Below are 25,317 nucleotides of genomic sequence, written 5' to 3' on the forward strand. Positions count from 1 at the left end.
AAGGCAGTCTATAGAGCAAATCAACAAAAAAGGGGGAAAAGAAAAGGCAGTAGAAAAATGGGCAAGGATAAAAGATATGAATAGACAGTTCCTAGAAACTCTTGTGGCCCACAATTATGTGAATATATGCTCAAACTCTCTAGTAATCATAGAAAGGAAAATTAAAACAACTATGAGATAATTGCTTTCCATCCAACAGTTTGGCAAAAATTAGAAGGCTGGACAATGCCAAGTGTTAGCACGAATTTATGAAATTAGAACGCTTATGCACTTCTGGTGGGAATCTGGGTTAGCACAGGAATTGTAAAGAACAGTCTGCTAGTACTTGGTCGAGTTCAGTTCACATATACCCAATGACACAGAAATCCTCCTCAAATATTTATACGTTTTAAGAATGTGTATGTGTGTGTGTAGGCACACACATATAGGTATACATTACATATATATGTGTATTTTTTTAATGAAAATATTCATTGCAGCATTGTTTATGGTAGCTGAGAGATGAAGGCATCCTAGATGTTCATCACCAGGGCAATGCATAAACACAACAGAGTGGGTATGCAGTATGGAATTCTAGCTACAAGCTGAACAACCATCCGGCAATCTATACACATTATAAAATCACGGTGCAGACTGGGGAAAAAATCCCCATGAACAGAATGAGGTCTCATGCATAACACTATTCATGTAAACTAAAACACATGTCACAGGACTTCCCTGGCTGTCCAGTGGTTAAGACTCTGCACTTCCAATACAGGGGGCACAGGTTCGATCCCTGGTCAGGGAACTAAGATCCCACATGCCTCACGGCACTGCCAAACACTCAGACACACACACACACAGACACACATGTCACATAAACAGTATAGCATCATTTACAAGGGGACATATTTACATATTTAATACATTAGAGGCATTGTGTAGGGCGGGGTGTAAAATTAAAATAAATAGGAATTCAAAAAAAAATTTTAAAGAAGCTAATTGCTCAGTTATAGATTTCGTCTCTCCCTCTCTCCTTCCAAGTTCCTGTCTTCCTCCATCCCTTCCTTCCTGTCATCCTCCGACGGATGTTAATCGGATGACAGAATGAACAAGATTCTGTATCAGGTGTCATGAGGGAAATAAGGATGATTTCCACGTTGGCCTGGCCCTCAAGGACCTTAGGCAAGGTCAGGACACCAAAGCTTTAATAGCAATACTCAGTCCTAGAGTTAAAACTCACAGACACCTTCTTGTTCTGCTATAACATCAACACATGCTATTTCGATGTGCTAATTGCTCTTGAGGATGACAACAGTACTCAGTAAAATCATAAGCTATGTGACTAAGGCCAGAAGTGTCACATTGCTGTTTATTTCCTCATCAGGCTTGTCTGATGACACATAATCCATGGGGCTCAAATGCAAAGGCCTGTAGAGACCAGGAGGAAATACAAGGAAATGGAAAAAGAGGGTCAAATGTAAGACACTAGGGAGTGGTGGGGACTGTGGTGAACTGGAGCTCATATGCCTTGACCAGATTGGGCAGCCAGCTGAGAGTTGCCATGCAGGAACCTGTCAATATGCTTCCATTCTTCAAGAGAAGCTGGAACTCTAGATTTTTATGTGAAATCACCTTGTTTTTAAATATTGGCAAATACTTCAAATATTTTTAAACCCTGAGGAGGAAAAACAATTCATTTTATTTTTAACCGGATTTGGTCATTTAGCTAACAATTTGCTGCCTTTAATACCCGTACTCATAGTGTCTGGATGTTTAGAGACCAATGTAATCTTTTACAACGTTGTTTATTTTTGAACCTTCAGTTATTTGCATATACCCAAAAGGATGAAGGGAGTGAGTTTGGATAAAATGCAAATTTCTGGCAGCTACAGTCAGAGAATAGGTTCAACGTCTGCTGTTTGCCAAGCTCCATACAATATGTTTTGACATATTAAAGTAAAGAGATACCAAGGCCTCTTTCTGGAATGCCTTGTGGCATTTGGGGAAAGAGAAAACCCATGTATACATGGGAACACTTAGGACCCAAATGTTCATCAGCTAACATAAAGACTTCAACACTGGAAGCTGATTTGTGTGGAATTTTCTCATCTGATTAAAAACTATATATAAAGTACTTCCTATATGCAAGTCCTGAGATAAGTGATTTCTTTCTTTGTTAAAAATTAAGTGTTTCAGACACACAGAGATGAAGAGTAACCCTCTGACCGCAGTACGCCCACCACCTTGCTTATAGACTAAAAAACGGGGTAGCAAACTTTTTCTGCCAGATATGAAATATTTTCAGCTTTGCAGGTCTCCATGGCAATTACTTTACTCAGAAGTTGCAGCGTGAAAGTAGCCACGAATGATACAGTAAACCACCAAGCAGGGCTGTGTTCCGAGAAAACTTTACTAATGGACACTGAAATTTGAATTCCACATAATTTTCGCAGGCCGTGAAATGTTATCCTTCTTAGGATTTTGTTCAACCATTTAAAAATGTGAAAGCCGTTCTTGGTTCATGGGTCACACAAAAACAGATGCTAAGCTGGATTTAGATGGGCCAGAGTTTGTGTCAACCTCTGAACGACATTGTTGCACAGCTGAAGCCCCAGGGTACCTCTCCCCATATTGCATCCCCCAGTGATCCCTAGCTAACCATTCTCTCGAAATGGGTGTCTATCATTCTTATACATACTGTTATCTTTTTATTGCTTATGTCTGTATCCCTAAAGAGTGTATAATATTGATTTGTATATTTTGAATTTCACAGAAATGGTATCATACCTTGGGTACCCTTCTGTCTCATTGCCTGGTACTTTGTTTGGCAGTCTGTCCATGGTGCTGAGTGGAGCTCCAGAGCAGTCTTTTTCACTGTTGTGTTGTATTCCACTGTGTGACCATTCTGCCTGTATTCTTCATTCCTATGGTAGTGAGTGGACATTTAGGTTGCTGCCTGCTAAGTCCTTTCCTTACAGATCTCATCTCTTGTCATCTTCACCATGACCTTGTTAGGGAGATACTGATAATCCCCACCATCCGAATGAGAAAACTTTTGACTTAGAGCAGTTTGGTAACTTGGTCAAGGTACTGAGTACTGAAATGGAATTTGAATCCACAACCGTTTTACAGTGGAATCTGAGTTTATAACCATGTCACCATCAATCGGTACACTGTGTTCTGTTAGCCTGGTGATAAACATATCCTACCAAGGGTGACTTAGATACTGATTTGCAGTGATTAGACTTAACCTTTTGCTGAGGACAACTTGAATCAGTGGCACATGTTATTGGTTGTAGTTTAGTCCTTTGAAAATCACCATGTCCGATGTTGTGCGTGTTAACCAGAAACCTCACTCCCTATGTGTGACATATGATATTTGTCTTTCTCTTTCTGACTTACTTCACTTAGAATGATAATCTCTAGATCCATCCATGTTGCTGCAAATGGTGCTATTTCATTCTTTTTTTATGGCCGAGTAGTATTCCATTGTATATAGGTACCACATCTTCTTTATCCATTCGTCTGTTGATGAACATTTAGGTTGTTTCTATGTCTTGGCTATTGTAAACAGTGCTGCAGTAAATGTTGGGGTGCATGTATCTTTTAGAAACAGACTCACAGACATAGAAAACAGACTTGTGGTTGCCATGGGGGAGGGAGGGATTGGGAGTTTGGGATTCGCAGATGCAAAGTACTGTACATAGAATGGATAAACAACAAGGTTCTATTGTATAGCACAGTCTATTAAATATTAAATTATATTAATATTAAAGTATATTTAGTATCCTGTGATAAACCATAATGGAAAAGAATATGAAAAAGAATGTGTGTGTGTGTGTGTGTGTGTGTATATATATATATATGTATAACTGAATCACTTTGCTGTGCAGCAGAAATTGACACAACATTGTAAATCAACTATATTTCAATAATATAATTTTTTTAAAAAAAGAAACCTCATTCCCTGACCACAGTGGGTAGGAATTTAGGAGGAATAAGTACTGACATAGCAGAAGAGTTGGAAGAGTTTTCAATGAAAAAAGAGAATGACCCAGGAGATTTGTCCCTCTTCTTTCCTGCTCCTGCCCACAATAGCATTTATCAAGGTCATGGGTACTTCAGGAGCTAGTGTGTTCTTTCTTGGTAGGGACCGCAGTGCTGGGCTGTGGGACTCTGCTGCCTAGAGGGACTTTTTAAGTATCGATGACACCTTTTGAACCCTTGTCCATCTGTACAAGTGACACCGTGTAACACCATGTCCATTCTCTCTTAATTACAGTCAACTCCACCTTCTCTTCATGCCTCTGGCTTCTAGGAACCCAATCCTCTCCCTCTCTACCTGTTTCTCCCTTCCTCTACTAGAAAGTCTCCCTGGCTCGCTCCAGCTCGTTCAGATGACATTTAAAAGAGACCCAAATAAAATTTTTCTAATGACAAAATACAATGGGAAGGAGGGGAAAGTTTTAATCAAGTGGGTGTATTCTCCAGAGGGGAGCAAGCACTTCATTTCAATTCCTCATTTCCCTTTGATGGAAAGTTTAGTGAATTTTTATGATGTGGAATTTATAAGATGGCTGGGTTTAGGTAATCAGCTTTAATATTTATACTCCTAGGGAAAGCAATAGGAATCATTAGTAAGCATGCATAATTAATGAATAAATTATATTTCCCTTTGTTTTCTTTCAGGTACAAGGAAATGCTAGAACTAGTGATCTCTCCCAGCCTTACTGTAAACAGCGATCGTCCGGGTAAACTGAAGGTTAACTGTGCCGACGCTGATGTCTGGACTCTGAGTGACATAGAAGGTAGGCCTCCTGCTGTGCGTTTTGGTGGGCCCTGTGGTGATCCCCGCTCGCCCCACGGAATATGGTAAGGGACGGATAGCCTTTGGCACACATCCTCTCACAAGTACTGTCGTTATGACAATTTCTCCTCCCACCCAATTAGATTGTTGACTCTGGACCAAAACTTTCACGTGCGTTGCTAACAATTTTGTCATTAGAGGTAAAAGTGTGCTCGTTCCTGTTCTGAACGTCCCGTCTCGGTCTCCAGTTCCAAGAAATGCTGACACCTCCATAGACGCTAGTCAGTTTTGGGTGGATTCCAGGCCCAGGCCCCAGGCATGCCCTGCAGGCTCTGGGGCTGGACCTCTGAGTTCTCTCCTGCCATCGCCACATCCAAGCAGGCGTCTTGTTTATGGGGGTTTGACGTTGGGACAAGAACTCATCTGCCTTTTGCTTTCAGGTTGGGTTGCAGTCAAGGAAGCAGAGGAGAGTTAAGCTGTTTAAAAAACTATTGGCAAATGATGCAGTCAGACTAGTTTTCACTAGACAATTCCAGCTATTGTTTGCACTGTTTGTGATCTGTCAGCCTTCCTGGTAGAGCGCAGAGTTACTTAGCAAAAGGCATTAAGCTATTATGTTTAACCATTGGGCTTAACCCTTTGTTTGAGCAGCTTTGGGATTTGCTGTTGGTGTTCCGAAACTCCCAGCTGTCTCTCCTTCACTGTCTGTGTTTGATGCGAGCTTATGGGGGCACAGTGCTATGTAATTGTCATGGAAAACCAAAGAGACGTGAGTCTAGTTGAATATAACATCAGAAGGAGTTTGCTTTTAAGCAACTCCAGGCTCTTGGGAATAATTACTGCCGTCACCAAGATAGCAGTAATACTGTCTTGTGTGCTGGTCATGAAGCTGGAACAGCCCTGCTAAAAATACCATCAAGAGGGTCTGGGCTCCCGTGACCAGAACACCCTCGTTTCTACTGGTCCTTTGGAGCGTCTGTGTAAGCCACCCTGGGTTCTTTGAGAGTTTGAGATAATTTATTGAGCCCTATTCAAAGACAGTCATCCTTTTCCTTCTGAGTGAAGGCACCAGTCAACTACAGACTCTTCATTTCAGAGCCAGTAGAGACAGGAAAAGGCATAGACTGCCGAGGGAGGAAGATCCCAGGCTGACTCCCAGCCCCACTGCTTCCCAGCCAAATGATCCTGGGCAGATTGTTTAACCTTCCTGAGCCTCAACTTTCTCACCTGCCAAATGGGGGCAGAATCATGACACTTCATAGGATGCTTACTGCAAGGATCAAATGGGGTGATGTTATGTAAAGCGCCTGGCACACCTTGGGGGCATTGTAAATAAACGTATTATCCCATTGAATCAGATAGCCACAGGGAACTCAAAACCATGATTGCAAACTGGCTGCCATGCCTGGCCCTCAGGTATGTCTTTGTTTGGTTTATACTGTACTTTAAATAAAAGTGAACTTGTGAAAATTGGGAGAGCTCACATAAATATCTGGATTTCTAGTTTCTCTTGAGATGCCAAATTCTTTAGAAGTGCTGGGCCCGTGTTCCCACCTGGCTTCCACTAGTAGGAGCTGAGGGGCAGCTGTCAAGAAGATGAGTGTCTGTCACTTCCTCTTGTCGTTCGTTTTTTGTGAGCAACTACTTTGTCCCAGGCACTATTCAGAGCAATAGAAATTGAAATTAATTCTCCTCCTCCTCCATCACTATCAAAGCGAACTCTCGGCACCTGCTATGTGTCAGGCATTAAAATGTATTAACTCTTTAGTGTCTGCAACTCTAAGAAGTGGACACTCGTTTTACAGATGAGGAAACTGAGGCACAGAGAGGCTAAGTAACTTGTCTGAGGTGACAGTTAAGCGACAGCCAGAATTTGAACCTAAGTAGTCTGACTCCAGAGTCTGTTTTCCTAATCAGTACACTGTACTGTTTCTCATGTAATTATTACACCCCTATTAGGCTACGAGCCCATTTCACGGATGTGGAAGTTGAGGCTTGGGGAGTTGAGTAACCAGCTTAAAGTCATACAACTTGTGGCAGGGCCAGGAATCAGACCCAGGCACTCTGGCTCCAGAGTCCTCACGTCTAAAGTCAATAATCACTTTCTGCAAAGATCTTAGTTTGCAGACCCCAGATGTCCATCCCGCACAGTGGTGGCACCCACAAACACATTGTCTGTCTCCTTTTTGTGACTTGGAGCTGTCTGTACCCTTTACTGCCCTGGGGCAATCTGAGGCCAAGGCTAAGCCTTTGGGGGTGAGCAATGGAGCAGAAAGAGGTTGCTTCCAAATTCAGAGCAGGCAGGGGGGCTGGCAGGGTCAGGTCTCCCTCTCTCTCTCTCTCTCTCTCTCTCTCCCTCCCCCTCCCTCCCTCCCTCCCTCCCTCCCTCCCTCCCCCTCCCTCCCTCCCCCTCCCCCCCTCACTCACACACACACACACACACACACACACACACACACGTTTCTTTCTCTTTATTGTTGACATGGGCGGTGAGCTCCAGGACTCTGCAGGAGACATTCCACCCTAGTTGTGGCCTCGAGTGCCAGACTCAGCTGCCCTTCCTGCCTGGCCTCTGGTCTCCCTCCTCCTGGGCCCTTACTTCTGTTACAGAGTGAATGTTACTGAGTGACTACAAGGGTCCAGGTCCAAGGAGAACCCCAGTAGCCATGAGCCATGAGGCCTACACTCTGGGGGGTTCTGGGGTGGGGGGATCGTGGACCCCAAAAGCCCCCCGGTGGCTCCCATTGCATTTCTGGCTCTGCCTCCTACCAGTTGTAAGTCTCTGGTTTAGGGACCTAACCTCTTGGGGGCTCATTTGCCTCTTCTGTTAAATGGAATAATTATGCCACCAACCTCATAGAGTTGATGGGAGGATAAAATGAATTAAAATATGGAGAGGACTTGGTGTTTTAAAAAAGTATAGAGTAAGATCTAAATTCCTTCCCTTTGGCCGAGTAGCCTCTACTTTTTTTTTTTTTAATTTATTTTTGGCTGCACTGGGTCTTCGTTGCTGCACGCAGGCTTTCTCTAGTTGTGGTGAGCAGGGGCTACGCTTCATGGCGGTGCACGGGCTTCTCATTGCAGTGGCTTCTCTTGTTGCAGAGCACGGGCTCTAGGCGCACGGGCTTCAGTAATTGTGGCATGTGGGCTCAGTAGAGCACAGGCTCAGTAGTTGCGGCGCACGGGCTTAGTTGCTCCGCAGCATGTGGGATCTTCCCGGACCAGGGCTCGAACCCATGTCCCCTGCATTGGCAGGCGGATTCTTAACCACTGCGCCACCAGGGAAGTCCCCAAGTGGGCTCTACTTGCCTGTCCCCGCCAGCCTCTCAGACTCATCTCTACCCCATCACCTCTGCTCACTGGACCCAGCCCCTGGCCTTATTTCTTTTGCTCTAACTCATAAGCGTGATTCTGCCATCAGGGCCTTTGCACTTGCTGTTCCTCTGCCTGGACCAGGCTTCCCCCCATCTCTGCAGGACCATCCCCTCATCCTTCAGTTCTCATCAGAGAGGTCTTTCCTATCAAAAGTAATCATTTTTTCATTCATTCATTCATTCATTCAACAAATGTTCACTCAAACACGTGCCCGTCATTGTTTTAAGTACTAGGAAGACAACACAAAACCCCTGCCTCTTGGAGCCCTGCCTAGGGTGCTGGCAGGGCAAGAGTCTGATGACAACAATAGATATATAGCATGTTTTATACACACACACACACACATACACACACATAAAATATATATATATCAAAATATATAGCATGCTGGATGGTGATATGTACTAAGGGGGGAAAGCAGGGTGGGATGCGAAATGCAGTGATATGGGGTTGCAGTCTTTGTTAGGGTGGCTAGAAATGATGTCACTGGGAAGGTAACACTTGAATAAAGACCTGAAGGAGGTGTGGGCGGGCACTTCTTGGTCACAGGGAAGACGTGCCTTAGGAGCAGAGAAGATAGCAAATGCAAAGGTCCTGAGGCAGCAGCGGTTCCAGAGCACTGAGAAGCAATAGGAAGGCTGGTGTGGCTGGAGCCCAGTGAGCAAGGGGCCAGTGACGGGGAGCTGAGGTCAGAGAGATAGCCAGGGTCAGGCCATGCTGGACTTTGTGAGCCATTGGAGGGACCTGGCTTCTGCCCTGAGTGAGGTGGGAGCCGTGGCGGAGGGTGTGGTTGGGGCCGGATGAGGGACAATCTGGTCTACAGACTGACAGGCTCCCTCAGGCTGCACGTGAGAACGGACTGCGGGTGGGGGCAGAATGGGAGCCCGGGTAGCAACGAAGGCGCTACAATAACCCAAGTGAGAGGCCAAGGTGCCCTAGATGGGGTGGTAGTGATGGAGTGGTGAGAACAGGCCAGATTCTGGATCAGGTTTGAGGGGAGAGCCAACAGAACATTCAGCCACAGTATTTGGTTTGTTTAATATTTTCTTCATATTCCCACTCTCTGCCGGAAGTTATGTGTTTATTCACTTGCTGTTTGTCTGCCTCCCCACCAGAATGTAAGTGCTCTGAAGGCAGATCTTGCCCACTTTATGCCTACGTATCTTGACCACTGAGAACAAGGCATGACGCCTAGTAGGTACTTAAGAAATAGTTGTCGATAGAAAACAAAATTATGGTTACCAAAGGGGGAGGGGGTGGGGATAAATTAGGAGCTTGGCATTAACTGATACACACTACTGTATATAAAATACATAAATAACAAGGACCTACTGTATAGCACAGAGAACTATACTCAATATCTTATAACAATCTATAATGGAAAAGAGTCTGAGAAAGAATATATATATATGAATCACTTTGCTGTACACCTGAAACATTGTAAATCAACTATACTTCAATTTTTAAAAATGATACTTGCCATATTAAAAAAAAAGAAATACTTGTGGAAGGAATGAAGACAGAAGACAGAGCACTCTGCAGGACTATGGGACAGGGTGATGGAATGAGTGCTACCCGCTGTGAGCCCCCTGTGGTATGACATCTCACAGCCTTAATACATGCTGTGTCCCCTGCCTGCAGCACCCTCCCTTTCCTCTTTTTTTTTTTTTTTTTTAAACAATCCAATTTCTGGTCACCAGGTAATACATAAATACACGATCCTTATAAAAACTTGAACATTAGGCCAAATCCCCCTTTGCCACATCCACCCAATCTTAGTCATCACCTCCCCTCCCCAGCAGTAACCACTGTTTTGTGTTCCTGTTATGGAAGACTTTCTCTATGCATTACATATGTGTAAACGTATATTTCTATAATTTAAGTATGTATATTTATGTCTCAAATTCTCTTGTGCATCAAAACCACCTTGGAAGTTCTTTTGGCACACCGCTTGCAGGGCCCCATCCCCAGCATTTCTGATTCTGTAATGGTCTGTGGTGGGGCCCAAGAATTTGCATTTCTAACAATTCCCAGACAGCGCTGATGTTGCCAGTCCAGGGACCAAACTTTGAGAACCAGCCTCCAGGGCTGGTTTTAAACCTGTCTGCACATTGGACTCTCCTGGGAAGTTTTTTAAAAAATTCAATGCTCATGTCCAGATCTTACCCCCAAAGAGTCTGATTTAATTGGTCCAAAGTGTGACCCAGGCAATGAAATTTTTTTAAAGCTCTCCAAAGGCACCCAGTACTGCGCACCCAAGGTTGAGAACCATTGCTCTAGGTGGTGAATTCCTCCAGGACAAAGACAATTTTTTATTCCTACATATGTATTTAAATTTCTGTTCTTAATTAGCAGACAGCTCAGTGTCTGGCTCATGGTAGGTCCTTAAAAATTATTTATGGGTGGGTAAGTGGGTGAGTGGGTGGGTGGGTGAGAGGGTGGGTGGGTGAGTGGATGGACGTTGGATGGATGGTTGGGTAGGTAGATGGATGGGTGATGGGTGGGTGGTGGATGAATAGAGTAACCTTTAGGAACCACAGATAACTTCAGATTGATATTGCCTTTGAATCCTTAGTAAAGTTTCTTTAACTTCCCCTTGCCTCATTTTCCATATCTATAAAGTAGAGAGAACAACTTCCTCATTGAGTTGTTATGGGGAATAGAAGAGCTAAGGCCCAAGTAGTCCTTAGCAGAGTGCCTGGCTTGTAGGAACCACTTGAGAAATATAAGCTATGATTCATTACTATTTAAGGGAAATTTGGATTTGAATTGTATCCCATCTTCTGGAAGGAGGAGGGAAAAAGTTATGGAACTAAGAAAGCACAGCTGAATAGAGAAAAAATTATTTTCGTTTGAAATGCAGACATATTTTGCAAAAGCTGAGGCTGTAATCTCATTAAGTGTTTCCTCGGAGAGGTGAAATCACCTCCCGGCAGAACAAGCTGGGCTGTCGTCCTCACTCAGACTGCCTGCCCCTCCTCTGCCCTGGGCATGATATGGTGTAATTTCCAGTTTCAGTCTCACCGGTTCTAGCCAGGGGCTGGCAGATTTTCTTTCATTTCACCCAAGCCAGGTTGAACTGCCCAGAGCTTTGCCCAGGTCTGGCCTGGGGAGCCACAGATCAGTTTCACCTTTCCCACTTTTAAGCCTTTCTCAGCCTGCTTCCTGGGGGCCTTAGCGCCCAGAACGACCTCTACCTGTGGGGCGCACATGCTGAACTAATATAGTGCTCCCTCCTGCTGTCGCTGACGCTGGTTTGAGTGCTGTTTAAAGCACCCACACTAAGGAGATGAGCTGATGAAATTTACAGACATGCAGCTTTTGTAGCCAAGACCTTCCTCAAGACATCTTGCATTAGAAATTGTCTCATCTCATGGGGGATCAGTTAGAAGTGGCCCCTGGGATCCAATTAGGCAATATAATAGTGGTTGCTGCTTTTAGAATCATTAGCTTCTTAATCCTCCCAGTGAGAGGTTAAAAAAAAAAAAAGTGTGAGCATTCAAATTGGGCTCACAATTGAAGTGGCTGAAGCAAGGGCCCCAGGAGAATAGAAGACTAATAATAGCTCCTGTGTGTTAAGCAGTTACCATTTGGCAGGTACCTGCCTCCTGTGATCCTTGCGACAGCCCTGCAGGGATGAGATAGTACCCCATTTTGTGGATGTGGAAACTGAGGTTTAGAGAAAGGAAGTGATGGGCTCAGAGCCACACAGTTATAGTGCAGCAGAGTCAGGATCTGAATTTGGGTCTGACCCCTTCAGCCCACGTGCTTTTCTTTTTGGAAGCAACATTAAGATAACAAATTATGAGATTTGGATTGTAGATCTGGTCCACAGTAGGTGCATGGTGAGCATTTGTTGAATGCATGAATGAATGAACCAGCTGTGTGTGTCTTTGGGTAAGTCACATCGCACAGTCACGCACACACACAATCACACAATACGCGTGCGCTCACACACACAGACCTCAGCTCCGGTTTCCTCATATTACAGCAGATCATTTCTATTCCCTTCTTGGCCCCAGTAGGCGTTTGAGTTTGTGACTTCTGGAATGGAGATTTATTTTTATGAACCCAGAATTGGGACTTTTTCGTAATTTGCAGTTCTTCATTAGCCTGTGGTCTAAACCCTCACTACTCAAATTCTGGTTTCCGGGCCTGCCATGTCAGCATCACCTGGGAGCTTCCTTGACCTAAAGACTGGAGTCTGCATTTTCATAAGATCCCCAGGCGAATCCTGTGCATATGAATGTTCCAAGTGCTCCGCTCTGTATCATCCACTTCCTTCCTCTGCACCCTGTTATCATTGTAATTAAGTACTTGCCTTATCTAGTTAAGTATTTGTTTACCACCTGTCTCCCCCACAAAACTGGAGGGTCCATGAGGGCAGGAACTCTGACTGCTTTTGCTGGCACATGGTAGGCGGTGAATGAATGAATGAATGAACGAATGAACGAGCGCATCCTGAGGCTCTGGCCATCTGTTTAGCTAATCCTTCTCCCTTCGCCCATTGGAACCTGGGCAGGAGGAGGGGCTTAGAGTTTTAAATTCACGAGTAAATGGAGGAGGCTCTCTGCCCCTCCCGGCTGCCCCATTTTATGTGCTAGCCACATCCCTCAGAGACACATGGTAAAGCTTGAAATAAATAGATTTGACTACATTGAGTCAGGTCACCAGGACTGCTTTCACCACTGGCAACATGGATACAAGTTGCCATCAGTGATTCCGCCACTGACCCCAATCTTGTTGATCAAGGAAGTTCAATGGCACTGCCAAGTTTGAGAACAGGAGCCTGTGGTCAGTGGGAAGGGCATCTCCATCTACCAGGCACCAGATCTTACCAGTATCAAAGGGCTGCTGCTTCTACTGCATATGGTGTCTTCACCACCCCGAATATGCTTGGGGCTCACTTGAGGACTGAAGTCAAAGCGTCATCTGCCCTTATGCTGAGGGTTCCATGTTTGTGATGGAGTGACCAGGAGGAGTATGACCACTCCCCCTAGATTGCCAGCATGCCCTCTGGGTCTGTGACACTGGCATCATGGAGGGACTCTTGACCACAGTCCACGCCCTCTCTGCCCCTCTGGCAAGCTGAGGTACTATGACTGTGCTGCTGTCCAGAGCATCGTGCCCGCATCCAATGGCATTGCCGTGTCTATGAACCAGATCATTCCTGAGCTGCATGGGACGCTCTGTGGCATGGCCTCCCATGTCTCCACTTCAGTGTGTCTGTCTGGCTCTGACTTACCATTTGGAGGAAGCTGTCAAACACAACAGCATCCAGAAAGTGGTGATGAGGGCATCTAGGGGATCACCGAAAGACGTCCTGGGCTACGTTGAGGGCGAGGTTGTTCCTGCGACTTAATGATGCCCACTCCTCCACCTTTCACGCTGGAGCGTGCGTTGCCCACACAATCACTGTCAGGCCCATTGCCTAGTACGCAGATGACGGATGGCTCCAGCTGCATCTGGGCCTCCTGGTCCACAGGACCTCTGCGGACTAACAGCCCTGAAGCACAGCAAGAGCTTCAGAGGAAGAGAGAGGCTCTCTGCTCTTGGGGGGTCCCTGCTCCACCTTTGCACGCAAAGCACTGAGCATGGTTGTCCTTTACACAGTCCCACCCCAGGTCCCTGAGGAAGGGAAGGAGCTTGGGGGCCCTACATTGGCACGGACCGTCAGGAGTCTCCATGAGGTCTGTGCCATCCTTGCCAGCGAAAAAAGGAAGAAGAAAGGGAGGGAACGAAAGGGAAGGAGATTATTCTATATATAATGCATTCATTTTCCAGGTTCTCAATTCTCCCAAGTGTCCCAGGATAAAAAAGTTAAATGTGATACCAGTTAAAAAAAAAAAAAAAAAAAAGAGCCTGTGCTTTTCAAAAATCACACGGTCTGCAGAAGGAAAATCTCTCAGCACTGACTAAATGCCTGTTTCTTCCTTGCACAGTCTTCCTGGGGGTTGCTGGGGTGGAAGAGGACCATAGGTTTGCACAGCAGGAGAGGGAGAACTGCCCTGGTAGGGAAGGCTGATTGCATAACAGTTCAGAGGAACAGAGGAGGGGGAGCGAGGTGAACATGCAAATCAGGGTGCAGAGGTTGGGGGCTCTGGGAGGTGCTTGCTTCAGATTTCTAGAACGCCGAGTTAATCTAAGCCCCTAGGACTGTTTCCATAGATTTCGATTTTTATGAATATTTACATATTTATTAAAGAAAACATATTCAAAATGTTTAATTCAGTAACTTATATATTACTAAACATAACTCAAATCATGGGCTTTTACCAGTAATGAGACTGGGGCTCTTTCAGAATGAGACCATCCTGTGGGAGGAGGAGGAAGGGGATGTGGGAGGCTCTGCCTGGGGCAGGAAACCCGGAGCAGGGAAATGAGCAGCGAGTGAGCACCTACTGTGCACCGGCACCTTTCCTTGGAGTTAGATCCCTGCTGTCCCGACTTCTTAAAAATGTGACACATAGTAAGAAACGTATTTTTACACAGGCATTCAGCACACACACAACACATTCTCACGTCTACAACTGGAACAAAAGTATCCTACAACTCCTCCTTACTATGAGCAATATACACTAATGCTGTCCAGCCTTTTTTTTAAAGATTTATATATTATTTATCTTTGTATTTTATTTATGTTTGTGTCGGGTCTTAGTTGCGGTACGCAGGATCTTTTGTTGCAGCATGCGGGATCTTTCGTTGCAGCACGTGGGATCTTTCGTTGCAGCACGCGGGATCTTTCGTTGAAGCGCGCAGGCTCTTCATTGCAGCACGCGGGCTTCTCTCTAATTGTGGCCTGCAGGTTTTCTCTTCTCTAGTTGTGGCGCGCAGGCTCCAGGGCACATGGGCTCTATAGTTTGCGACACGCAGGCTCCCTAGTTGCGGCACACGAGCTCAGTAGTTGTGGCGCGGGATTAGCTGCCCCGTGGCATGTGAGATCTTAGTTCCCTGACCAGGGATTGAACCCACGTCCCCTGCATTGTAAGGCAGATTCTTTTCCACTGGACCAGCTGGACTTCAGGACTCGCCCTCTCACCCCAGTGGCTTGGGACTCGAACAGAATGTGACTCTGCCAGGGAGGTGATTAAGGAGATGGACTTGGGACTCAGACAGCCCTTGGGTTCAAGTCCCAGTTCCTATGTCCACAGGCTGTGTGGCTTGAGCAAGGCACTTAGCCATTGGGCCCTCAGCTTCCTCGTCAGTGCAATGGGGATAATGACACTGTCGGCCTTGTAGCATTGCCACGAGGATTAAATGAGTTCACGCATGTAGGCAGTTAACACGGGCCTGGCACGTGGTGAACATCTAAGCGGGTGCTGGTTGCTGTTATGATGGTGATTGTCATTGCGGGCTGCTGTGTCCTGGTTGGGAAGCCAGAGTCGGGAGCCAGCACCTGAGTTCAGATCACAGCTCCACCCTTTAGGACCTGTGTGGCCTTGAGTGAGTTATGTAAACTCTGCACCTGCTGCTCTTCATCTGTAACATGGGGACGTGAAGAGAACCCTCCTCAAGGGGTGGTTATGAGGATTAGAATAATCCAGGTAATGGATTTAGAAGGCGGCTTGGCATGTAACAAGCACTGGGTAAATGATGGATACAGTCGTCATCATCATCATCATCTCATTTAATCCTCACGCATCCTTGTGAGATAAATGTTTTTTCCCCATTTCGCAGGAGGGTACCCTGAGGCCCCTGCCCGAAGTCTCATTACTTACTGAGCGCTAGAGTTGGAATTGCAGGTTGGTTTACAGAGAGGCTCAGAGCTCTGGAGGGCTTGGGGCCTTTCTCAGGAGGCACAGGGACACCTCAGCCACTGCGCTACAAACCAGAGAGTGTGAGTCGGCAGATGGCTGCCGTCAGTAGACACATCATCTAGAACCTGCAGGGCTCCACCCTGAGGGCACTGCACTGCATTATTTAAAATGACACAGCACAGAATCCTCCCCAGTGAACTGTTCGTTGGTAAAATTGTCCTCTTGGAAGTGTCTCTCCCAGCCACATTCTATCACGTTTTCATCATCTCCTGATTACTGCTTCCCAACCATGGCTGGAGGCTGAGTGCCCAGAGATACAGTGTAGAGCACTTGTATCAGGACCTCAGGCCCCTTCCATCTCCCTGCCCCACACTCTAGCTGGAGCCTGGGAGATAATCCAAGGTGGCTGGGGCCAGCCCCACCTGAACCCAATGAACTGAAACTGGGGAAGGAGAGGAGGAATATCAAGGTGACATCAGAAGAAGAAGGAAAATAGGTGTTGGATAATCAGAGCCAACCAGTGTGGGCCTTTCTAGGTTTCTGGGGTTGCCTTTAAGGCAAGGAAGGGAGTGGGTCTTCATCCAGGAGTAGAAATGGCGCCAGCTGACAACTGGTCGTGTTACCTGGCTCCAGCACGTTCTTTCTGTCTCTTTGCCCTCCTTTCTCCATCTGTACAATGGGTGGGGGGATGGATTCTACTCTGATGTTTCAAGATGCTCCAGGTTCTTTATACGTAGTCCTTCAGTTAGTATCTGGAGACAAAGCACACCCAGAAAAGGTTTTCAAGAAGGAGAGTGCTACAATGGTGTGCCTCAGATAAGCTTGTGTGGTTGAGAAAGTCCCTGGCAGCAACTCTCTGAGTTTCTTCCCCCCTCAACCTGCCGTCTGAAGTCATAGCTTCTGGGGAACATCGCTCTGACAGCTCAAGCCCCTCAAATGTTTTTCTTTTTCCCCTCCAGGCATCACTACATCGGCTCTGAGTGTGTCCCAGCTCTTTGCAAGGTGAGTACCCTTGCTTTATCTCCCTCTCACGCTCTCTCCTCTCTCTTTCTTGGAGGGCAGAGGCTCTGGAAGCAGACTCCCTAGAAAAGAATCCCAGCACTACTCTTACTGGCTGAGTGACCTTGAGCAAACGACCCCACCTCCCCAGGCCTCAGTCTCGCCATCTGGAAAAGGGGGGCAATCATGATGCCTGCCCCACGTAAAGGGCGCTTAAAACGGGGTCTGGAACAGACTTTTCTGAGAGTGTTGGCTGTTGTTTTCTTCTTTCTTCTTTTTTTCAGTCTTTTCCTCCTTTCCTTCCTGTCCTTTCCTATCACAGACTTTCTCAATTCCTCTCTCCCTTCCTGCTTCTCTGTCTCTCCCTCTCTTGTCTTTTCTCCCTCCTTCCCTCTCTCCTTTTCTGTCTCCCTCCCTCTCTCTTTGCCCTCTCTCTCTCTCGTGCTCTCCCTCCTCTTCCTTCCTCCTGCCCCATCTTTCTCTCCCTGCCCCTCTCTATCCTTCTTCCCCCCTCCTCCCCCCTCCTTCCTCCCTCTTCCTGCTCCAACATTCACCCAACACTCCTCGGTACCAAATCTCATAGGAGCACTGGAGACTCGCGAGATCAGTGAGACACAGTCCCTACCCTCGGAGAGCTTCCAGTCTAGTGGGGACAGAGACCAGTAGATCAGAGATCTCAATAGAGCGGACGGTACAAACACTCCACCAGAGCCGTGCGCAGGGGTTAGTGGGAGCCCAGTGATGGACAGGGCTTACCCAGGGTCCTCAGGGGCTGCCCATCCGCACCCCCTAGTGTGAGAAGCCCCGGGTTTGGCAGGACGGTCAGCATGGCCCTCAGTCTGGATACTCAGCTCCTCCATAGCTGGACATGCTCCTCCCTGGATGAGACCGTAGAAGCTGTTTATAAGGAACACACTTTCTCAGACTTCCTCTCCCTCCAGAAGATGTTTTGGGGGTTGTCGGTAGCAACTGAGGTCTGTTAAATCTACCTAACTTGTTTTATGGCCTTGGGGTTAGAGAGCTCCACTGTCCTCTCTCTGGCTTTTCACTTGAGCCCCAGTTTAATCCGAGAATTTCACATTGGTTTTGATGGGAAGCAGGAGCTGATCATCTCCGATTTCCACCTTCTACTTGCAAAGACAGGTATAAGTTGGGAACATTTTCAAATAAGGTTCTCTGCTCAGCACTAAGTCCCAATGCTCCAGATGCGTTTCCAAGCACCTCACAGGGTAAGAATCTTGACTGCTGAAACGCCTTCCAGTACTGATTCTGGCGTCTCCAGCTCAAACAAGTTTCTTATGCATCTTGGAACAAGTCCCCAACGCTTCGGCACAGTGGTTGTCAAAAAGAAAGAGGGCTTGAGAACATCTTTTTATAATTCCGCAAACTTTTGCATCTGTCTCACGCCTGCCATCAGGCTTCGTATGTAGGAGGAGCTCTGGAAACCAACAGGTTTTTACTAAGGTGATGTAATCAGAATGGAATCAGATACAGGTTTGGGAATCTCGTTACCATCTACTGATAAACTCGTGGCCAGGATAGTTAGCTACAGTTTGTCAAGTTGCACAGAGGTGGAGTGGTTAAGGGCGTGGCCTCTGGAGCCAGGGTTCAAATTGTGTATCAGCTGTGTGCTTTTGGTTCCTTCATCTCTCTCTGCCTCAGTTTTCTTATCTGTAAAATGGTGATGGGAGCAGTAACTGCCTCCAAGAGCTGTCACAGTTGCTATCAGGTTTAAATGAGCCAGTCTACATGCAATAATTGGGACAGGGCCTGGCGTATCGTAGGCCCAAGAATTGATGGCAGCACACAGAGCAGACCCAGGCTTTCCAAAGCATCTGTGTTTTGCAAGAGAAGGGGGAAATAAGGGGAGAGAGAGAGAGAGAGAGAGAGACAGAGTGTGTGTGTGTGTGTGTGTGTGAATCTTCTGGTTTTAAAATATTGGCAACTTCAAATTAAGAAAAAATTGCACTGGCCAAAGAAATTATATCCGTAGATTCACCATCTTGTCCCCTTCCTGTTATAACAACCTACCTTGACTTTATTTATTGCTCCCTACAGGAGCAATAAGTACAGGGCTGGGTCAAGCCCAGGCCCGTCACTGAGAAGCAGCAAAGCTTCGTGATTACAAGTGTGGGCTCTGGAGTCAGACTTACGAGTTTAAGTTCCAGATTTCCCACTTTCTAGCTGTGACTTGCGGTTTCTGAACTTCAGTTTTCTCTTCTCTAAAATGGGAGTTAGAAGAGCCTCCACCCCAGAGAGTTGGTATCAGTATCCGATGCGATTCAGTGCACGTATTAGGCCCATGTGACACAGTTCGTAGCCCGTGGTCAGAGCGCAGTGATCACTAGCAGTCATTATATTCCAGATGTCTTAGGTCAGTGGCCCGTTAAATCCTAGCCCTTCATGGAACCCATTATTCATCTTGGAGTAAGGAATCCATTTTTTTTCTTTGGTTGCAAGTAACAGAAATAGACCCCAGCTGATGTAAACACAAAAGGACTTTTTTGGAAGATCTGGAGTAGCTCACAATGGAAGCAAAAGTGGAATAATCAGGCCTTGAGAAAGACCAAGAGTAGGACAGCTTCTAGGATCCAGGCAATGGGAAGGAACTAAAAATCAGTCTCTTCAGAATGTGGTTGTTGGAATGAATTATTCAGCCCAAGATTTAAATTCCCAGAACAGAGTCTGATTGGATGATCTTGCACCATGTGCCCACCCCATGGCCAAGAGCAGGGCATCTTGAATGACAATGCTGTCAAAGCTACAGTCAATTGGGAAGGTGTCTAAATTAGGGTAGATAGTCACGGTGGAATAGGCTGTACTGCAGTAATCGATAAACCTTGGTCTCAGTGGCTTAGCACAACAAAGGTTTGTTTCTTATATAAAGTCCAATGTGAATCCCATGAAACTCTCCGGCACACCTCTCCTCCACAAGCTGACTCAGGGATCCAGGATGTAACTGTGTTGGCTCCGCTCTCTCAACTGGTACCCTCCACAGTTGCTGCCGAAAGAGGAGAGGGGATGGTGTTATTGGCCAGACCTATGAGTGGTTTATGCATTCTGTCAGGCAGAACCCAGTCATGTGGTTGAATCTGACTGCAAGGGAGACAGGAAATGTAATCTTCCTGGTGCCCAGGAAAGGAAAATGAAATAGGGTTTGATGAACATGTAAGCTGTCTCTCCCCTGGAAAGAGTGAATACCCAGGGAATTCCCTGGCGGTCCAGTGATTAGGACTCAGTGCTTTCACTGCTGGGGACCGGGTTCAATCCCTGGTCAGGGAACTAAGATCTTGCAAGCCAAGTGGCCAAAAAAAAAAAAAGAAGAAGAAGAGGAAAAGAAAAGAATAAATACCCCCAAAGGAAAATAGTGGTGGTGGTGATACCAGAATAAGGGGGGAGGGATGCTGGGTTGGGCTTGGGCTTGGAGATTTCATCTTCTCTCCTTCCATGCAGACCTTGCCCACGTGTCCTGCACAGCCAGCATCCCACTGCCATGGCAGCCTACGGCCAGACTCAGTACAGTGCGGGGATCCAGCAGGCCACCCCCTACACAGCTTACCCACCTCCAGCACAAGCCTATGGAATCCCTTCTTACAGTGAGTACCTGACCAAGCTCTTGCTTTCCCCCTGGGATCCCCACCATCATGGTCTTTATTTTGCCCTGTTGCTTCAGTGAAATGCAGAATGATAAATGCAGCCAGCCTAATTTTGGATTGGAGATAGAGGGGAAGGACAGACACTTTAAATATGGTTCAAGATCTAGGGCTTCCCTGGTGGCGCACTGGTTGAGAGTCCACCTGCCGATGCAGAGGACACAGGTTCTGCCCCGGTCCGGGAGGATCCCACATGCCACGGAGCGGCTGGACCCATGAGCCATGGCCGCTGAGCCTGCGCGTCCGGAGCCTGTGCTACGCAACGGGAGAGGCCACAACAGTGAGAGGCCCACATACCGCAAAAATAAATAAATAAATAAATAAATAAATACGGTTCAAGATCTAGAGACTATATCAAGACCTCTTTTGACTGCAAGAGTAAGACACAACCCAAGCTGGCTTAGGGAAAATGGAAATTTAATGATTTACATACTGGTAAATTTGGGGATACGACTGATAGCAGGTATGGCTGGATCCAGGTGCTTGAATGATATCACGAGGAAGATGTCTCACTCCATCTTCAGATGTTTTCCTCTGAGTTGTCTTTACCTCCACATGGGCTCTTCCCATGTGACAGCAGAGATTGTACCTGTCAGCTCCAGGTTTACATGCTTTCAGCTCAGCACTCTCAGCAGAAGGACATCTCATCTTTCCCAGTAGTTCCACCAGAATCCAATGTTGACCCTTAGCACAAGCAAGGAGGTAGAGGTGAGGGAGGTAATCGGAGGGTGAAGCATATGGATTGTATGTGAGGAAGGGATGGTTCTCTTAAAGGAAAACCCAGTGGTGGTGTCAGAAGAAGGAAAAATGGATGCTGGGAAGGCAAAAACAAGAGACATGCAACCTTGACAGTCAGAACGCTATTGCCAAGAACTGGAGGCTCAGTGAACTAGGCTCACCATCCACTGCTCACCTGTCCCTGTGAGCATTCGTCAGGGTTCTCCAGAGGGACAGAACCAATGGGATGGAGCTGAGACAGAGAGATACATTTATCATAGGAATTGGCTCACCCGGTAATGGAGGCTGAGAAGTCCCTAGATCTGCAGTTGGCCAGCTAAAGACCCAGGAGATGGAAGAGGATGTCATTCCAGCCTGAGTCTGAAGGCCTGAGAAACAGGAGGGCTGACGTTGTAAGTTCTAGTCCGAAAGCCGGCAGGCCCAAGCCCAGGAAGAGCTCATTTTTCAGTTGGAATCTGAAGACAGGAAAAGACCAGTGTCCCAGCTCAGCACTCAGACAGAAGGAGTTCCCTCTTACTTAGTCTGTTGTTCTATTCAGGTTTCCAGTTGATTGGATGGGGCCCACCAACATCAGGGAGGGCAATCTGCTTTACTCAGTCCACTGATTCAAATTAATCTCATCCAGAAACACCCTCACAGACACAGTATAATGTGTGACCAAATGTCTAGACACCCCGTGGTCCAAGTTGACACATAAGATTAACCATCGCACTGGTTTTTTTGTTTTTTTGCGGTACGCGCGCCTTTCACTGTTGTGGCCTCTCCCGTTGCGTAGCACAGGCTCCGGATGCGCAGGCTCAGCGGCCATGGGTCACGGGCCCAGGCGCTCCGCCGCATGTGGGATCTTCCCAGACCAGAGCATGAACCTGTGTCCCCTGCATCGGCAGGCGGACTCTCAACCACTGCGCCACCAGGGAAGCCCCTGTGGCTTTTATTCATGTGATTTCTTCCATCTTAATTGATGTATCAACCAAAGCCCTTTTGGTAGCAAACAACAAAAATCCAATGCTAATTAACTTAAGAAAATAAGGATGTTTATTGCAAACAGAGCAGAAAAATCTTAGGGCTTTAGCTTCAGGCAGGGTTGGATCCAAGTATGATAATAGGAGGAATTAGTCTCTCTGCTTCCCTTTGTGTGGGCTTCCGTCTCAGGCAGGCTCTCCACTGTGGTGCCAAAGGCAGCCCTAGCAGTTCCAGGCTGGAACTCCCCAAAAAGAGAGCCTCCGCTGTCCAGGACTTGCCACATTGTCCCAGAGATCTCTCTACCTGGACTCCCGTGGTCAGACCCTGGGGCAGAAAGATGGAATGCTCTGGATGTCCCCACGTCCACCCGTGGCACCAATGATCAGGTCAGGCTCACCCCAGAGAACTGATCTGAGTGTGAGGAAGGGGTGGTCCCCAGAGGAGGAGGGGGCAGGCAGAAAGCACAGACATCCATACAGATGGCTTTCCGATCCACCCAAATCCATGGTATCCGGTGGAAAGAACAGGATTGCAGGCAGGAGGACTTCCTTCCAGACTCAACTGCCCCTGGCTTCTCCACGCCTCAGCTTCTTCAACAGTTAAATTAATCAGATCATCTTGTCTTGCCAACTAGATGGTGTGGCTTCAGTGCAGAGACTGAATCTTGAATTTTTTTCCTCCCTCTTCTCCCTCCCTTCCTCTGCCCTGTTCTTTTGTTCATTCATTCATTCATTCAGCATTGGGTCGTGTGCTGAGTATACAATGGTCAACAAGCAGAATGGGCCCTGTGTTTGTGCAGCTTACAGTCTAGAACAGAGGCTGGAAAGTGAAGGCCAACAGATAATGTGGCCCTTGGATATTCTTTTTAACCTATAAAATATACTTGACATTTAAAAAATTAATTGCCAATTTTTAAATGGGAAATGTTTACATAGAAGTTTATATTCCTAATGTCTTTTAAAAAAACGACAGATGATCGGGCAGCATTGGGCCCACATTTTTTGTGTCAGGAGTAGGTGGCTCTGAGTAGGGCTGACCCTATTAGCCTGTGTTCACCACAGTCCTCCCCCACCCTCATTACTCACTTGAGTTAGCTGCCTGTCCCCTGAAGACATTTAAGTTTGCAACCCCTAGCCTAGAGGAAGAAAGAAATTACATGAACTTTTAAAAATTGTAGGTGTTATTTCAAATTATGATGCGTGATATAAAGGAAGACAAGAAGGCTGTGAAAGGGTAAAGAACAAGCAAGATTTAATATAGGTTCTAGCGCCAGGGAAGGCCTTTTACATGAGGAGCTGATTCAGCTGAGAACTGAGAGGTGACCATTCGTAAGCACAGGAGGGAGGGTGTCCAGGCCGAGGTGATCACCCCTGGGAAGATGGACTTGGCAAATCCAGGAAGCCCAGGGGCTGGAACACAGTACACAGATGAGGTAGGCGAGGTGGGCAGAGCCTTAGCGCCTGGGAAGGATTTTATTCCAAGCGAAGCAGGAGCTCATTGGCAGGGCTATCTGATACAATCTGGGTTTTTTAAAGATCACTTTGGCTGCTGTGGGGAGGTTGGATTGGAGGGAAGCAAGAGGAGAAAAAGGAAGGTAGGTTGGGAGACTGATAAAGTCTGGAGTAGAGCAATGGTGGAGCCCTGGGGGGCAGTGAACAGACAGAAGTAGACATATTCAAGAGCAGTTGTGGAGTTAGGAGTGACAGGTCACAGAGCACCTGGTCAGGCGTTGGTCACGGACACCATCGCTGAGATGCTGTGTCACTGAGATGCTTCATCTTTGAGATGTGCATCATTGAGTTGCTGCACCACTGAGATGCTGCATCTTCAAAAAAAAAAAAAAACCCCTTTTTTTTTTGGCTGCGCCACACAGCTTGTGAGATCTTAGTTCCCTGAAACCAGACCCTCAGCAGTGAGAGCATGACGTCCTAACCACTGGACCCCCAGGGTGTTCCCTGAGATACTGCATCTTTGAAATGCTGCGTCACTGAGATGCTGCCACCCACAGTTCTCAGGGCTCTGTGTCTACTTGTGCTTTTAAACCCCCACTCAACCCTCCAAGGAAAGTTCCATCATTATCCTCTTTCAAGGTATAAATAAATGGAGGCTCAGAGAGGATAAATAACTCGCCCAAGGTCCCCCAGTTGGTCGGTGGCAGAGGTGGAATTATACCCAGGCAGCCTGGATCTGGAGTCTAAGCCCTTCACTGCTGAGCTCCACTGCCTGAGCACACATTCCAGAAATCCTGGGGGATTACCTATGACAGACCTTGGCCAACTGGTGTGGGCATCTCTTCTAACTTCTGTCCCTCTTGTGCCAGAAGACTTGTGATAAAATCACACGTAAGTTACCCTGCCTGGCTGACAGCCAAGAAACATGAAGCTGGATTATTTTTCAGCGTGAAAGAGAAAACTAACCCTGTTCCCAGACAAAACATGGCATCCGGTGGAAATTAATTTGGTTCAAAGTCATTTTACAGTCCCGGTTACTTTCCGAGGCTCTGTGCCCTAACAATGCAGCGCAAGTGGTAAGATCACACGTTCTGGGTTCACACCTCACCTCTGCCCCTTGCTGGTCCTCAGACTCTGGACAGTTTTCCTCCTAAGTCTGGCTTCCTAACGAATGTTGTTGCATTAGTGAGATCATCTACATTGGGGATCAGCTACCTTTTCTCTGTAAAGGGCCAGATCATAAATATTTTCAGCTTTCTGGGCCACTCAACACTGCCATTGAAGCGTGAAAGCAGCCAAACAATATGTAAACTAATGGGTGTGTCTGTGTTCTAATAAAACTTTATTTACATAAACAGGCAGTGGGCCATCATGTGTCAACTCCTGATCTCTATAAAGGGTTTAGCTCACAGGGCCTGGCCCAAGGGAAATGTTCAGTCAGTACAGCTGAAGCCAGGCTGCTACACACACACACCTGGAATGTCCACATCACTAAGTAACGACAGCTGGGATAAAAAAAACCCTTTCCCTTCACATATGCCTGTGCCTGAGCAAGCAGTGTTTGCTCACTGTCTGGACAAACCTTGCTGAAT

At 46.8% G+C, this 25,317-nt stretch overlaps 1 protein-coding gene across 5 annotated transcripts in view; it reads left to right on the top strand.

Moving 5' to 3' along the window:
* EYA2 (EYA transcriptional coactivator and phosphatase 2) overlaps positions 1-25,317 on the top strand; it is a 272,328-nt gene that overhangs the window by 92,630 nt on the left and 154,381 nt on the right. For all 5 annotated transcript variants that reach the window (XM_060284864.1, XM_060284859.1, XM_060284860.1 and 2 more), the window contains exons 2-4: positions 4,672-4,790; positions 16,881-16,923; positions 20,374-20,516. In XM_060284864.1, the coding sequence (XP_060140847.1) occupies positions 4,672-4,790; positions 16,881-16,923; positions 20,374-20,516 (305 nt within the window). The remainder of the gene's footprint in view (positions 1-4,671; positions 4,791-16,880; positions 16,924-20,373; positions 20,517-25,317) is intronic.

This window comes from Globicephala melas, chromosome 15 (assembly GCF_963455315.2).
Source record: "Globicephala melas chromosome 15, mGloMel1.2, whole genome shotgun sequence".
Taxonomy (NCBI): Eukaryota; Metazoa; Chordata; class Mammalia; order Artiodactyla; family Delphinidae; genus Globicephala; species Globicephala melas.